Genomic DNA, 16,643 nt, shown 5'->3' with positions numbered 1-16,643 from the left:
TCCACCACATCCTTCTGCCATGAGGTTCTGCCGTACCTCATGCTCAGAGCAATGGAGCCAGCCAACCATGTACTGAGATCTCTGAAATCATGAGCCCAAAATAAACATTTCTTCTCTAAGTTGTTCTTTGTCCAGTAGCTTGGTCACAAGGACAGAAGGCTGACTAACATAGTAGCTTACCCAGCTTCCCTCCTCCCACTTAGATTCTCCCAATTTTCTCTTCTACACGATCCCACAAGGCGGAAGCTGAGACCAAAATTTAAATCTTCAAGGAGGCAGAGTCTAACTCAACATAAAGGAACTTTGGAGCATAGATGGATTTCCCACTATATGGTCTTGTAATAGAGGGGGGCATTGGGGCTGATCTCTAAGATCCCTCTACCTCAAGATCTTTTATCTTAGTCTGTTACATCTGTAGAAAAGAGAGTCAATGATCCTCATTTTTGGATTCAGTATTTGCACATTCAACTACTTACTTTCTTTGTAACCTCAGGTCAGTACTTCCATACTCTCATGTCATCTGCAGACACATGCATAGTGGCAAGAAATTTGAGTCACTCAATGTGCAAGTTCCCAGCAGAGGTCAAATAGACGCACTGGGGCATTCTTATGTTGGCTCTTAAACTATAAGTGTACTTTTTGCAGTCTATTTAGTCTCATTTTGGTGATTTTTCTATTGAATGGCCTCCTAGCACAGGGCTGAAATGCTGTCTAATGTTCCTGAGCACAAGATAGCTGTGACTTGCTTTAAGGAGAAATACCTGTATTAGGTAAGCTGTGTTAAGGGCTGAATGGCAGTGTTGTGAGCTCAATGCTGATGAATCAACAACAGATATCATGACACCTTTCAACAGAAATACATATGCAAAGAGGCTAAGTATCAGTCAGTTGATAAAAACATTGTGACCAGAGGCTCTATAGGTACCCAACCTGGCATTACTTCCAGGAATGAGGATGGTTCCATATCTGCTCATTTAGAACCTACCTACTATGAAAAAGCAGCAGCAACTCTAATACTGTTTAAAATACTTTCAGGAAGCCCGTTGAAACCTACCACATCCTTGTTCATCTCTCTTGTCAGAACAGTCTGGGTTTCCATCACATAGCCAGCTCTTAGGGATGCAGCGAGTCTTGTTGTCACAGCGCAGAGAACACTCTTCGACAGGCTTCCAGCAGCTGAGCTCATCAGACCCATCCAAGCAGTGCTGAGCCCCATCGCAGTGGTATTTCTCCTCTATGCACCTTCTTCCATCCAGACACTGGAAGACTCCTTAAATGGAAAATGCCAGAGTAGCACAGTCAGACAGAAGGTCCAAACTGAGATGAATTCACTCTCATTCTGGAATCTGAGGTGCAAACAGACTTCATCTTGTTTAATCTGAGTTCTAATATCTAATTGATTCATAACGTGCTCAGGTCAACTAAACCAGCGAGCTAAGCTAGGTCATTTAAAGCCTCGTGTTTGGTTACTCTGATGACTTGTAAGACCACCTCTGTTAAAAGTGGGCCATTTAGGTCAGATTGGAACACTTAGAAAATTTGAAGCAGCAAGGAAGTAATAGTCTAGCACGTGGCTTAAATGTGGTAAAATGGGCACTCACAGAATCAGAATCCTGACAGGCTGTGGCTTTCATCTATGCAAATCTGCCTAGGGAAAGTCAGCATGACTCTGGTCAAGTCAACACTCTGACAATTCATGGCACGCTCAAAGCCAACTCAGAGTACCTGGCACAAAACACTGAGGACAGGAGAGGGTGACAGACCTGGTTTGTGGCAGAGCTGGGAGCAGTTCTCTTCATCGGAGCCATCCTGACAGTCACGCTGGCCGTCACAGAGGGACTCCCGAGAAATACATTCCTTCCCATCCCGACAGGGAACAGAGGACCGGGTGCATAGTAGAGGTGGTGGAGGAGGAAGAGTAGGAGGGACCATTGTGGCTCCTTCAATCTCAGGATCTAGAGCAAACCACTGCTTCAGCAAGTCAGGCTGGTATGGTTCAGCAATTGGGGCATGCTCCTATTGTCCCCCTCTTCCAGAAAGACATGTCATGGCTGAGTACCAACATTTTTCTACTTCATAAGAATAAAAAGTGAAACTGCCTCGAATTTACATCCTTAGATTAAGAGTGGTACGTTAGATCATTATCTACTGGCTTTGAATTTGGGCAAATTGTTTTCTTCTTGCCAGTCTAAAAACTTTAACCTTAATTTTTTTCACTATCTGCTACTCTATTCCAGTCTGAGGAATAAAAAGTACAGTTATGTGTAGTATGATTGACATTTCAGTCAACAACAGTCTCACTTATGACAATAATCTCATAAGATTAAAATAAAGCTGAAAAGTTCCTAGCACTCAGTGATGTCACTAACATCATATAAAGTTGAGGCTGTTCTCATGTCAAGCACAACGAATTACTCATGTGTTTGTAACGATACTGGTGTTTAAAAAAAAATTCTACCATGCTGCCAGTCATATAAAAGTCTAGCCCAGCTGGGCACTGTGGTCCATGCCTGAAACCCCAGTGGCCCTGGAGGCTGAGGCAGGAGGATGGCAAGTTCAAAGCCCAGCCTCAGCAATTAGTGAGGCCCTAAGCAACTTAGTGATACCCTGTCTCTAAATAAAAAAGGGCTGTGGATGTGGGCTCATTGGTTAAGTGCCTTGGGTTAAAAAAAAACAAAGTCTAGCACATAAAAATATGTACAGTAGGTGTATATGGTCTATTCCATCTGGGCTTGTGGGCTTGTGTAGGTACGTTATATGATGTTAATATAATGACGACATCACTAACATTACACATTCTCAGAAGATATCCCTATCATTAAGTGAGGCATAACTGTCCTTCTGCTTTCCTGCTATAGCATCCTGTGGTCTTGAACAAGGGCCAGCATATAATGGGTCCTCATTTGCTGAAAAGCATTAATTACAATCCTAAAAGTTATCATTAGTGCTCTTCAGCAACCATTGTAGCAACTGAACAGATTTGTTTGAATAATAAAGATTGGATTTGTTACAGAAAATCAACTTTACTGGCACACTTCACCACCTAAGAAATCTGTCCCTATGCCTAATGCTTCTAACTCTTAAAATCAGGCGTAACCAACCAGTGAGTCAAAAAGTAAGGCAGTTCGGTGGCTGGGGTTGTGGCTTGATGGTAGAGCGCTTGCCTAGCATGTGTGAGGTACTGGGTTCAATTCTGAGCACCGCAAATAAATAAATGAATAAAATAAAGGTCCATCAACATCTTTAAAAAAAGAAAAAGTAAGGCAGTTTGGACAGAGGAGGGGAATGGGAGGACAGAATGAGATCGGGTATACAGAAGGAATGCATTTGTCCTTTGTGTTTCCACTTCAAGACATCCAGCTACATCTGCTAACAATGACAATGACGCCTGTGATATGAATTTCCTCTTTTCCTGCCTTGTGATTCAAGATCAGATTTTTTTGTGTGTGTGGCGGGAAGGGGCGGGGGCTCTGTGCCAACAACATTTTTCAAAAGAAAAAGAAAGGAAAGCAACCTTAAGCAGATTCATTCAAATAACCCTGACACAACTTCAATAAAAGCAAGAGCACGGTTTTTCCTGGTACCAGTTGAGCATGCCAAATCCAAAAAATCTGAAATCCAAAATGTTTCAAAATCTACAACCCTGTAAGTGCCAACACGATGTCACAAGTAGAAAATTCTCTACCTGTCCTCATGGGACAGGTCATAGTCATAATGCAGGAGCACTAAACATAATTTAAAAAATTATCTTCAGGCTATGTGCATAAGATGTATATAAAGTTAACTGGATTTTGTGTTTAGACTTGGGTACCTTCCCCAAAATATTAGTTATATGCAAACATTACAAAACTCAAAAAAAAAATCAAAATCTGAAACGTGTCTCAAATATTTCAGACAAGGGAAACTCAACTTGCATCCACAACCTTAAAGGAGTGTCACAGAGGGTCCCCTTTGAGATACTACTTAGCCAGGCATGGTGGCACACCCCTGTAATCCCAGCAGCTCTGGAAGCTGAGGCAGGAGGATTGCCAGTTTAAAGCCAGCCTCAGCAACCTAGCAAGGTCCTAAGCAACTTAGTGAGATACTGTGTCAAAATAAAAAAAATAAAAATAAAAAAAAGGGCTGGGGATGTGACTCAGTGATTAAGGGTGCCTGGTTCAGTTCCATGGAGGGAAAGAATGGTTTCTTTGATAAATAAGTTTGGGAAACTGGTTTAGAGCAAATTAAATGTTTTTTTTTTTTTTTAAGTACCAAAAAGGCTTGAATATGCTGATGTGCAAGATGACTTCCAAAAGGGGTGATGGCCTGCACCCTTCTTTGAATATTGCTAAGAGACTTATGTCATTAAGGAACTTGAAGAAATGGGTTGGATTCTTGTGTTTCCAACACACAGAGACCTTAGGGAGACAGCCTGCTGAACTGTGGCTGGAGACAACTGCCCGTGCACATGTACAAGCACCCAGGATCGGATCCTAGAAAAGCACAACAATGGGAAGGGTCCAGTGAAGCGGAGTCAAAGAATAACCAGACCAAAGAAGGACTCACCCGGCACCTCCTGGTTCTCTGCCAAGATGATCATTTTCTTTACGTATGATTCCTTCAGCACTGAGAAGGGCTCCAGCGTCTTCCTGTTCCACAGCACAAGAGCTGCCTGGTCCACCGTCACCAGGTAGGGCTCATGGGCCGCGATGAGCCCATCACTCCAGGACTTGTTCAAAGAGTACGTTCTATTTTTTAGGAGACTCAGACTTTGCAACCCTAAGGAAGAGCCAAGGTCTTAGAAGCGGATGCTGAACAAGTGATCTGTCACCACAGAATGCTTGGGTGAGGTGCACATGTGCTGTCAGATTGAGGTTCAAAAACCCCAAATATAAAGAATCACATACTCTTCGTATCACGTTTTCTAGATTTTAATTTTATATGTAAAGATAGACTAATGAGGTGCTTTAAGCTCCTGGAAAGCGAGGGGCTTTGTCCTGCCATGAGGGAACGTCAGATGTGACTTTGCTGCTTCCATGTATACTAAAAACTCCTGGCCATCAGCATGTAGCTGACCTCACGGACAGACTCCGGGGGAAGAAAATGAGCAAACTCAGCTACACAGATATAACCTGTACTTGTTTCCAAGTTACAGCTGCAACCCTTGGCCCTCATTGGCAATGGGACTTTGGTTTCATTACTTCTACTTAATGAAGTAGAAGTGAATCCTGGACACGGCAAACAGCTATTCAAAGTATATTTTAAAAGTTATTAAGTATGTCATTTCTGAGGTTTTCCATCTTCTAAATCCCCAAACTACACTTTTATTTATTTTATTTATTTATTATTGTGGGGGGGGATTATTTATTTTATTTATTTATTTATTTATTTTTTATTATTACTTGTTCAAAACATTACAAAGCTCTTGACATATCATATTTCATACATTTGATTCAAGTGGGTTATGAACTCCCATTTTTACCCCGTATACAGATTGCAGAATCACATCGGTTACACATCCACTTTTTTACATACTGCCATACTAGTGTCTGTTGTATTCTGCTGTCTTTCCTATCCTCTACTATCCCCCTCCCCCAAACTACACTTTTAGATCAGAGGCAAATTTGAGGTGACTATCCATGCTTTAACTGTCAAACTTCTATTCCCAGTTTCAAGAACTAGGTAGACACAGACAAATTCTGTGTCTACCTAGTTCTTGAAATAACTGGGATGGCTAGGAGAGAGGACTTCAAGTGTTCTCCCCACAAAGAAACGATAAATGTTCCAGGTGACAGATGCACCCTGATTTGATCACTGCACATTGCATACATGTGTCAGAACGTCACACTGCACTTCATAAATATGTACAATTATTGTGTGTCAATTAAAAACAAAAAAGAATTTCCCCAGCACAGACAAAAAAAATTAATTAAAAAAATTGAAAACAAATGTGAAAGAATGACTAGAAGCATTATACTAAAGATAGGACTGTCTAGAGCTCACTGTCCCCTGGTGCTTCCTCACGTGCATTGGCAGTACAAGGGCTTACCTGACCCTTTGGTAGTCCAGAGAATGCTAGCGGAGCCCAGGTCTAAGGCCATCTGGGTGTCTGCTGTCCAGGTGCCTCTCCAGACCTCCTGTCTGATTTTGCCATCCAGGGTTAGACTCTGCAAGTGTTTCCCGCTTTCCACCCAATAGAGCACCCTCCTGGGCCAGTCGAGAAGCAGCTGCAGTATGATGCTGCTGGTGCTGTAGAGGGTATGTGTGTCGGCTCCAGGAATGCTGGTCTTCTGGATAGCACCTCTGTCGCAAGGCAGCCAGAACAGGTGCCCTGTTGATATGTCTACATTTGCTGAGCAGACTGAAGGAGGAAAAGGAACTCTATTATACAGGGCTTTCAACCTATTCAATGTGCTGACTCAAACTCTGGGTCAAGGAAAGAAAGGAGACAAGAGTTGGGGCAAGGATGTGAGAGTCCCTCACAAACTGACAGCTCTCATTTCCATGATGAGCCTTATCACACATGCTCTGGTTCCAGCACCTTGTCACATGAGCTCTGTAGATCCCTGTAGCCACCTGGCAAAGGAGGCACTCATTATATTCTTGTAGGTTTGATGTCCAAGTGGCAAAGCCTACATTTAAATGCAGGTCTGCAACTTGAGATTCACATTCTTTCCTCCTCAGAGGTTAATATGAAAATCAGTCCACTGCATGTCAAGTCAACAGAACTGAAACTGCTAGGGGAAAGCAGAGATTGTGACACAGTGATTCCTACAGTGGTATGGAAGGTCACTGACGGAGTGCATGGACAATGAGGAAATTTACAACTAGAAGGCGCAGTTATGCTAGGGACCAAGTCTACAAAAGCCACAAACTGTCTGTTTTTAGACGTGGATAGCTGAGTTGGGCAGTAGCCTGCAAAGCACTCTCACTACTCCTACCCACACCCACCATAGTGTTATCCAACTGGGTCTCAGCTAGGTATGTCAGCAATACTGGGATGCCATTTAGCACACAGTGTGAGAGCAATATCAGGCTAGCAAGTCAGATAGGCTCATTCAAAACCCTGTTCCATTTTGGTGGTGTGCACCTGTAATCCCAATGATTCAGGAGGCTGAGACAGGAGGATTCCCAAATTTAAAGCCAGCCTCGACAAGTTAGTGAGGCCCTATCTTAAAATAAAAACATAAATAAATAAATAATAAATAAATAAATAAATAAAAGGACTACTAAGCTCAATGGTAATGGGTTCAATCCCTAGTACCAAAACCAAAAACATACTGTTCTATCACATGATGTCAGTTAACTTCTATGCCTTGGTTTCCTTAAATGTGTAATAGGGTGTTTTTGGTAGGTGTTATGATAATTAGGGTTAAAACAAATCAAATCGAAAGGTTAGAGTAGTGTCTGTCATTTTACAGGAGGTAACAAAGCTGATTTGCACAAGCTTACAATAGCCAATTATTAAATTTTAAAAAATCATTTAAGCTGATTATTCAATATTAACAATTAAATGAATTATACTGATTTATTGAAAGCAACAACTACTCATTACTTTCTAACTGTTCTCCTACAGTTCACTATTACAAGCTGAGTATGCAAATTTTATCCAAAATGCTTAGGACCAAATGTTTTGGATTTTGGAATATTTTCTTACAATGATGAGGTACTTTGGGGATGGGACCCTAGTCTCCAAACACACAATTCTTTGATGTTTCATGTACGCCTTACACATGTAGCCTAAAAGGTAATTCTTATACAATATTTTTGGTGCATCTGAACTTTGACAACAACTCACCACAAATGTCAGGCATAGTAAAATCAAGAATCAATAAATGGGATGATATCAAACTAAAAACTTCTTCATAGCAAAGCAAACAAGAATATGAAGAGAGAGCCTACAGAACAGGAGAAAATATTTGCCACCTGCACCTCAGAGCATTAATCTCTAGGATATATAAAGAACTCAAAAAAGAACACCAAACAAACAAATAACTCTATCAATAAACAGGCAAAGGAAATGAACAGCCACTTCACAGAAGAAGAAATATGATTGGCCAACAAAAATGCAAATTAAAACTACACTGAGATTTCATCTCACTCCAATCATAATGGCAGGTATCAAGAATACAAGTAACAATAAATGTTGGTGAGGATGTGGGGGATAAGGTGCACTCATACACTGCCGGTGGGGCTGCAAATTGGTGCAACCATACTGGAAAGTAGTATGGAGGTTCCTTAGAAAATGTGCAAATTGGTGCAACCATACTGGAAAGTAGTATGGAGGTTCCTTAGAAAATGTGGAATGGAACCATCATTTTGACCCAGCTATCCCACTCCTCAGTTTAACCCAAAGGACTTAAAATCAGCATAATACAGTGACAGTCACATCAATGTTTATAGCAGTTCAATTCACGATGGCTAAGCTATGGAACCAACCTAGGTGCCCTTCAATAGGTGAATGGATAAAGAAAATGTGTACATATACACCATGGAACATTACTCAGCCAGAAAGAAGAATGAAATTATGGCACTTGCCAGTGAATGGAAAGGAACTGAAGACTGTCATGCTAAGTGAAATAAGCCACTCCCCAAAAACCAAAGGCCAAATGTTCTAGTAGGTGGATGTTAACACACATTAAGGGGTGGGAAGGGAAGAATAAAAGATCATTGGATTAGACAAAGGGGAATGAAGGTAAACAAGAAAGGATGGGAACAGGAAAAACATGATGAATCAGAAATAACTTTCCTATGTTCATATATGAATACACAACCAGTAAAACTCCACATCATGCACAACCACAAGAATGAGATCCTAATTAGAATAAATTATACTCCACGTATGTATAATATGTCAAAATACCTTCCACTGTCATGTATATTTAAAAAGAATAAATTTAAAAAAATTTGTCAACAGACAGACCAGCCATGAAAGTTTCCACTTATTCCACTTTGTGAGAACTCAAAAACTTTCAAATTTTATCACATTCTGGATTTTAGATCTTTGGATTGGGGCCACTCAACTTGTATCTATTCTCTTGTATGTTTATGTCAATTGTACCCATATGGTGGAGATACTAAATAAAGGTTTGCTCACACATCTCTTCCCAACTCCACATTTAATAATGTGTCACATTGTAGCTTGAAATCTGCCATCGTGGGAGTATTTACATGGTAAAAATTGTAAATACTACAAACCAGGGCTTGACTGTTTTCCATTCCCTGGTCTACAAAACAAAATTAAAAAATTAAAAAAAAATAAAAACAAGTGCCCTTGGGCCAAGTCGGCCTCCTTGGTTGGTTTTGTAGATACAGTTTTAGTGGAATTTTGCTGATCATTCACACTGTGTCTATGACTACTTCAGTGCTATAACAAGAGAGAGCCCATTAAACCTAAAATATGTACAATCTGGCCTTCTTACACAAAACGTTTGCCAGATCCTAGTCTAAATCTAAGAAAGTAATAAAATGTAAGTGATTATAAGATTCATCTTGCATGTGTCATATCTATAGCCATTATACTTTAAATACCCCCCAAAATTAAGGAAACATTTTTCTAGTATTTGAAATTTATTATTCAATTCAGCAAAGAAGTCATTTATGTCACTGATGAACTAATTCCAAGTCTTTATCACTTCACTAAGGAAACAAAAGTATCAAACTCTAAGTTGAAACTACACTCCTTCAAAAACATCATTGACTAATCAGATAGTAGCAAGCATTTATTCAAAGATTATTAAAACTTAGTTAAATTGTAACTAACAGAATTGCTTTTGATCCAAGACTTTACCATAAAAAAAGCATTCTGTGAAAATCAGTCATAATAACCACGGAAAAAGTTTACAATAAAGAAATTGTGTGTTTTTTAACATTTGTAGGTTGATATCCTTTATATCAGTAAGTTTTATTGTAAACATATGTAAGTATATATGTTCACTTGTCCTTGAAGAGCTGGTGGTTATCATTTTCAGCACACCCCTGGGTATCACAGGAAGAACTCCAATGTTAACCACCAGAGAAAAAGACCAACAGGCGAGGCATGAGGGTGGGCTACGGGGCAGAAGAGGGAAGCCAGAATGCAAAGGGCCGATGGGCTGCAGGTCATTCCTAGTACTGGGCCTTAGTGGGGGAGCATTTCCTGACTATTCCTCACATTGTCATAGGGAGGAACTTACACATCTGAGTTTTCCCCATAACCACGAAGTTACTCTGCCTGCAAAAGGAGAAATGACTTAAGGTTGATAAATTAGTAAGAACAGACTGGCCATCCTAGATGCAGATGCTGTCTTCCCTTTGTTGGGTTCTGTTATATCCAGAGAATATTGACTTCTCTTCTGGAATTATAGACTCAACCTTGGCCCTCTGTAGATTCTGTTGAGAGCCCAATTATCAGGAATTTCTTTTGAGCCATGCTACACTACTTCATGTATGTGTGTGTGTGTGTGAGAGAGAGAGAGAGAGTGTGTGTGTGTGTGTGTGTGTTGTGCGTGTTGCTGGGAATTGGACCCAGCACACTGTGAAGGTAGGCAAGTGATCTGTCACTAAGCTATATTCCCTGGCTCCTATAGACAGGTACTGTATTTCTAAAACAGAATCTTCGAGCTTTTTTTTTTTTTTTTTTTTTTTTTTTTTTGGTACCAAGGGAGCTTCAGCCACTGAGCCACATCCCCAGGCCCCCATCCATTTTTTATTTTTAAATTTTGAAACAGGGTCTTATTAATATAGTTTGGATCTTGAATGTCACCCAAAGACTTGGTCTTGAGTTTGCGGTGCTATTGAGAGTTGGTGGAACCTTTAAGAGGTGGGGCCTAGTGAGAGGACTTTAGGTCAGTCACGGTGTGCCTGGATGTGAATCATGGATCCCCAGCCTCTTTATTTTGCTCTCTTTTGTTGCTTGGTCACAAGGAGAACAGTTTTTCTCCACCATGCACTCCCCACCATTGCCATCCCTCATCCCCACCAGAGGCCTAAAAGCAACAGATCTGCCTGAATGGGATCTCTAAATCCATGATCCAAAAGAAATCTTTCCTCTTTTCTTTATTTAATTTTTTTTTCTTTGTAAGTTGATTATCTCAGGTGTTGTTTACAGTAACAAAAGACTATTACAGACACAAGGACTCAGCACTTGACGTGAGAAACACCTCAAACGAAATTGTTACTCTCTTGTAAACCCTGAACATCACTGGGGAGCTGCTGCCAGTATTTGTGGTCACCCAACAGGGCTCTCTGGTAAGATATACTACCCCGAGGATGACTCTAAGATATGTATTTCAATACAGCACCTTTTGCACTAAAGCCTGTCCTTAGCACTTGGCAGAGACCCAAGGGACAGATATTCAGAAATCTAGTTCTAATCACAGAACTCAAGTCGCAGTTCTCCCTTATAAAGTAGATGTTTACAGTTAATCTGAGTACACGGAACTTGGGGATGGGGTGTGGCATTTAGGAGTGTGGGAGGGGGAAGAAAATATATATACCATATTAAGAAAATATCTTGCTAGTTCACTCTTAGATCTGCATTGCAAATTACTTCTAAATTCATGTAAGAAAAATTTGCAATGCAAAAATTGAAGAATGAAAGGTCCATTTCTATCCTCCCCTGATTTAAGGCCAGAAATGTAAAAATTTAAAAACCTTATTACTACAGCTCTAGGATTCCCTGAGTCATAGTAGCTTTCTGACAATCTGCACATAGCTCCTAAGAGCAAGAATAAATCAGATATAGTTAACACTTCAATAAGTAAAGAGTTGGTCTTCACCTTCTGGTGCTATTGAGAGGTGATAAAACTTTCAAGAAGTGGGGATTTTCCACTGGCATGAAGATTTATTTAAATCAGTACTTGAAAAGATTTTTTTTTTGGTCCTAGTTATTTGAGAAGCAAAAATAAAAGCAGAGAGGAAAACAAGATGCCCTCCCCTACTTACCAGTACGCCGTGTCCAGATCTCTAGCTTTTGTCCAGAATACCCAGTTGAGTAGACCAGATGTCCCTGAGCATTCGTCCAATAGATGAGGTTCCTTTTCCAGTCAATATCCAATAAATAGATGTTCCCAGAATGTTCTTCAACTAGAGTTCTCTCTATGGCAGATCCCATAGAGCCAACTTTCAACAAGTACAGACGTTTGCCAGAAGAAAACACAAGTTTTAACTCTATGAAAGAAAACGAGATTTGCTATTTGACCATTTGTCAGATGAGCCCAGGGTCTCTTCTGGAGCAGTGCCCCTAACTCAAGCTGAGGTACCGATGTCTGCTTCTGAAGCACACATCCAACATGTGTACCGTAACTTCTAGAGAAGAAGGTCATTTGGGCAAATGCCAGTGTTGCTCAGTGTGCCCAAGACACTGGGTCTTCTGTGGGAAAACTTGGAAAAATTGTGAGAATGAGAGCAGGAGTACTGCTCTGCTTCATTTAATGATCTCTCACTACTAAAGGATTTTAAACACTCTGTTACTCAGGTAGTTGAGTATAACAGTATATAAGTATATATATATATATATATATATATATATATATATATATATATATATGGCTTCAAATGAAATTCAGGCTAATGAGTTTGCCACTACAGCTTATTACACATGATGTCTTTCAGAGCTGTCCCTGTAACAGCATTTTTAAAACTTAGTTAGAATAAATAAATAAAATAAAACTCAGAACATAATTACATTTATGTAATTTATCCTTAAAACCTCAATATTCTAAGGAAAATACAGAGTAAGTTGGATAGAGAAGTTCAATGGATTTTATGTCGCCTTTAATATTTTGAAGAGGAAACAGCAACCTGGAGAACTCATGTTGACGATATTTAAGTAAAACAATAATGCGGTAGAGACTACTTATAAACATGAGTCAGAATATAGAATGGTCATAAGATTATCAAGGATTTCTTAGATCACCTCTTTTGCAAGTTTTCATGTAAAGCTTGATTTAAAGTTTATCAAATCTAATTGTCCAACAACAGATGGAAAAATAAATGAAATATGGTACGTACACACACTGGAATATCATCCAACTTTTAGAAAGAATGTACACTTGCTACACTGTGAATGAAACACTTATAGTAACTAGTGAAAGATGGCAGACCCGAAAGATAAATATACTGTAATTTCACTTAATGTGATACCTAAAATAGGCAAATTCATACAGTCAGAATACAGAATGGTAGTTGAAAGGAACTGTTAGGGAGAGGAGAATGGGGACATCTAGTGGGTTAAGGGTTTTCAGTTCGGGAAGATGAAATAGTTCTGGAGGTGGACGGTGGTGATGGTTGTACTTCATGCCACTTAGAAATGACTAAAATGCTAAGTTCTCTATTCTGTATATTTTTTAGCACAATCGAAAGGAAAAAATGAATCAAGTTGTTTTGATAAAAAAGTAGTCATCAAAGAAGGTTGTCAAGGACAAAAGCAACTGATTGAGAAATGGAAGCTACCTTATTTCCAGGCTACCATGGAGGATGCCTCCTTAAGCTGAGCCCATTTTACCCAATGTACTTACCACTACATGTGCCAGAAGGTGAAAGAAACATTCCTTCAGGACAAACACACTTATAGCCCTTGGGGTGGACAGGAGACAGAAGGCATAAGTGGCTGCAGGAGCCTGGAGCACAAGCTGGGTGTCTGCCTGCTATAAAACAGGAACCCGTGAGATGGTTTCAGATGTCCTTATCCACACTAGATCAAAACTTAATAAGGAAGAACAGTTAAGCCACTTTTGTCTTAAGAGGAATTCAATATACTAGTTACCTTCTAATTGGATGTGCTGACCTTTAAACTCCTCTGATCTCTTGATGGTCTTTCAGATAGTGACAGTCACTTATCTATCTTAGGCTGGGACCTTAGGCTTCCACCAGCAGCATCTCCTCCTTGGAGTCAAGGCAACATGACTGTCTGCCTTGCTTACTTCCAGACTCCCTGAGTGGCCTAGGCTCTACTTTGGTTAGCTTCTCAGATCCATTTAAGAAGCGTTCTCTAAGTTGACTTTTCCTATTATGAGGATACCAGGATTTGTTCAATTTTCTGTTTTATTCAAAGAGCTGTGAGTACGCCATCCCAGCCCTCTGTGAACAACTTATTATCCTTTTTTCTACATTTCATGGCTTAAAAAATCTAGCTAATGCTTTGGACAGGCACAAGACACATACTTGGACCGATTTCCCCAATAGATACTGGTGTTTGGTTCACCTTCCTTAGAAGTCCTATGTAAGGAAGTCTGGAAGGACACCCAGAACATTTCCCTGCCTCCAAGTACTGAGTTCCAACAACCACCATCTAGCACTATTGGGTGGTTTCACTCTTATGCATTCCGATTCCTCAGCATTTCTACAGCAAGCCATTTACTTACCCTTAGGCTGCTGGGACTTGTGGAGGACCAAGAAAGCAGATACAGAGGCATCCAGTAACAGCTCTCTCTCCTTTGGGCTGTGGGGTGAGGTATGAAACAGCTGTGTCTTATTTGCCCAGAAGAAAGAGTTCTCAAAGACAGCCAGTCCTACTGGGTTTTCATCTTCCAGGAAGATCTCAGGAAAGGTGTACCTCCCGCTTCCATCCACTTTCACTGTCTCTATGGACTGGAGGAAGCATTAGAATCTCATGAGAACGTGGTAGCATTACCAGTGCTGACAAAGTTAAGTGTCACCAGTTTTTTGGACACTGATTAAACATGTCTAGGTAACATCAGCTTCACAGAGAAGAGATCGTTGAAGGATTCATGGAGACTAATGCCAGTCAGCAGATTGGATTGCTTCTTGTACAAACTGGGGCCACAGATACAAACACTTCGGCCTCCAGTGAAATTTTTAACCCAGTTTCCAGAGAACTTCCAGTTCCCCAGGGATGCTGGAGAGAGGGTTCCACTTTGCCCCAAGCCACAGCTTACTGTCCAAACTGACACTGTACCAAACCCTTTCAACTCCACTGTGTGCTGCCTATTGAGTAGGGATCCTCTCTCTTTTCAGCAAGGGCCATGTGTGGGAAGCCATCCGTGACATACATGAGGGCCTTCTCTTGGCGTGGTAGCCCGGGGAGAGGTAGGCCTGGCATTAGGTGGCCCAATGCACGTGACCTTCCCTCCACTCTGCTAGGCAGGTTTCTCATAGTAACTCCGGGATGGGTGTAACCCATTAGGAGCTGAACAGCCTAACTTTAACCTTTTTTTTGGAGAAGAACATTCCGTGGAAGGCCTTTGATGTCTCCCGATATAAATAAAGCAGGCGCAGGCTGCATTTTGCCAGAACCTCGATCTGTCTAATTGGCTTGCCCATCCTGCCCCTGCTTTTGAAACTACTTTCTGTGTTCTGTGTGGGTTTTTTTAGCCATTCTGTTTTTTCCCTAGCTTTTATTTCTCAGCCAGCCCATTCCACTGAGGGGAACCCCATTTCCACCACCTGTGCAGGATGTGGGCAGGAGCCATGGGAGCAAAAAGAGGCACCAAAATTTTAATTTAACCAAAATCACAGGTAGGAAATAATAGGCCTAAAATTTGACTGGTCTTTTAGTTTGGCATTTCTAAGTATGAAACACAAGTAGCCCAGAACTGTATGCTTTCAAGGATGTAGTCAGCAATCCTAAAAGATCCTGTGTGCGGGCTACAACACAGAACAGGACCAGTGCTTCCAGAAAATTCCAATAGTGTTTGACTATAGAGTTGAAGAAAATCACCTCTCTCCCCCAAGCCAGGTTGATATAGTCTCTTCCACCCAAAGGTGCTGTGCATCTGGCTCTTCTCAGTTTTTGTGGCCAGAAGGTACTTCATAGAGTAGATGCAAACTTAAAGAGAATTTTGTACTTACCTGTGGAGTCAAACCAAGTTCCCATCAAAAGTTTACCTTTCTCTCTGGACCTAAGTGTGGTACCTTTTTGTGTTCACTGATCCAGTAGAGCCTGCCAGTCACATGGTCCAACGTCAGTCCTAAAGGCTCCTCTGTGGTTAGGACAGTGAGCACCTTCCTGTCAGAGCCATCCATGCCTGCAGACTCAACAGCCCTCACGCCTGTCCCACCTCGATTCACCCAATACAAGTACCTAAGAACAGGGGTGCATGGTGTTAGGGCCCCTTCACTTGCACACATGTGTACTTAACTCTGAACAGCCTGGCTCGCATAGCTTTCTTGTACTGGTCTCTCATCATTATATTGCTGATGATCGCTAGAGATTTCTGCTCCTACACTCACTAGGCTTTGAAAACACTAGCTCCATAAACTTCAATTTAGGATTCAAAATTAAGAATTAGGGGGAGCCAATGAAATCCAAGTTGAAAAAGACTGACATGTTCCCTTATTAACTTAAATATCCTAAGTCATCAGTGATTTAGGACATACTTCCAAAGAAACACTACTTACTTCTTTTCAGGAAACACAACCAGCTGCTCTGGCACAAGATCCTTTTCCAAAATTTTGACATAGCCTCTGCCATCACTTAAGCCAGCACAGATGACCCTTGCAAAGCTGCTAGCCCAATACAACTGTCCTGTGGACCAGTCCAAGGAGATGCTATTCACCGCTGTGAGCTCTGGGGACAGAGGAGACAGCTTTATGTTCCCACATTCTCCACCCGTCTTACCTTGCAGAGACTTGGACACACGTTACTACGTTTTCTGATTTTGAATTATACAGTGAGGCAAATAGATGGCAAGGATCAAGGACCAGGGATGAGCCAAGGTGCT

At 41.0% G+C, this 16,643-nt stretch overlaps 1 protein-coding gene across 1 annotated transcript in view; it reads right to left on the bottom strand.

Moving 5' to 3' along the window:
* Positions 1-129: 129 nt before the first annotated feature.
* Positions 130-16,643, bottom strand: part of LOC124106456 (putative vitellogenin receptor) — a 29,959-nt gene continuing 13,445 nt past the window's right edge. The window contains exons 9-17 of the mRNA XM_058585481.1: positions 16,321-16,489; positions 15,835-16,003; positions 14,325-14,550; positions 13,479-13,607; positions 11,905-12,129; positions 6,029-6,340; positions 4,546-4,758; positions 1,764-1,955; positions 130-1,270 (exon numbers count right to left, since the gene is read on the bottom strand). Coding sequence (XP_058441464.1) covers positions 1,032-1,270; positions 1,764-1,955; positions 4,546-4,758; positions 6,029-6,340; positions 11,905-12,129; positions 13,479-13,607; positions 14,325-14,550; positions 15,835-16,003; positions 16,321-16,489 — 1,874 coding nt within the window. The 3' untranslated portion in view covers positions 130-1,031. The remainder of the gene's footprint in view (positions 1,271-1,763; positions 1,956-4,545; positions 4,759-6,028; positions 6,341-11,904; positions 12,130-13,478; positions 13,608-14,324; positions 14,551-15,834; positions 16,004-16,320; positions 16,490-16,643) is intronic.

Source organism: Marmota monax, unplaced genomic scaffold (assembly GCF_021218885.2).
Source record: "Marmota monax isolate L192 unplaced genomic scaffold, Marmota_monax_Labrador192_F-V1.1 WCK01_AAM20220418_F8-fsc00528, whole genome shotgun sequence".
Taxonomy (NCBI): domain Eukaryota; kingdom Metazoa; phylum Chordata; class Mammalia; order Rodentia; family Sciuridae; genus Marmota; species Marmota monax.
The sequence above is the reverse complement of the archived record's forward strand: the minus strand, read 5'-3'. Positions and strand labels throughout refer to the sequence as shown.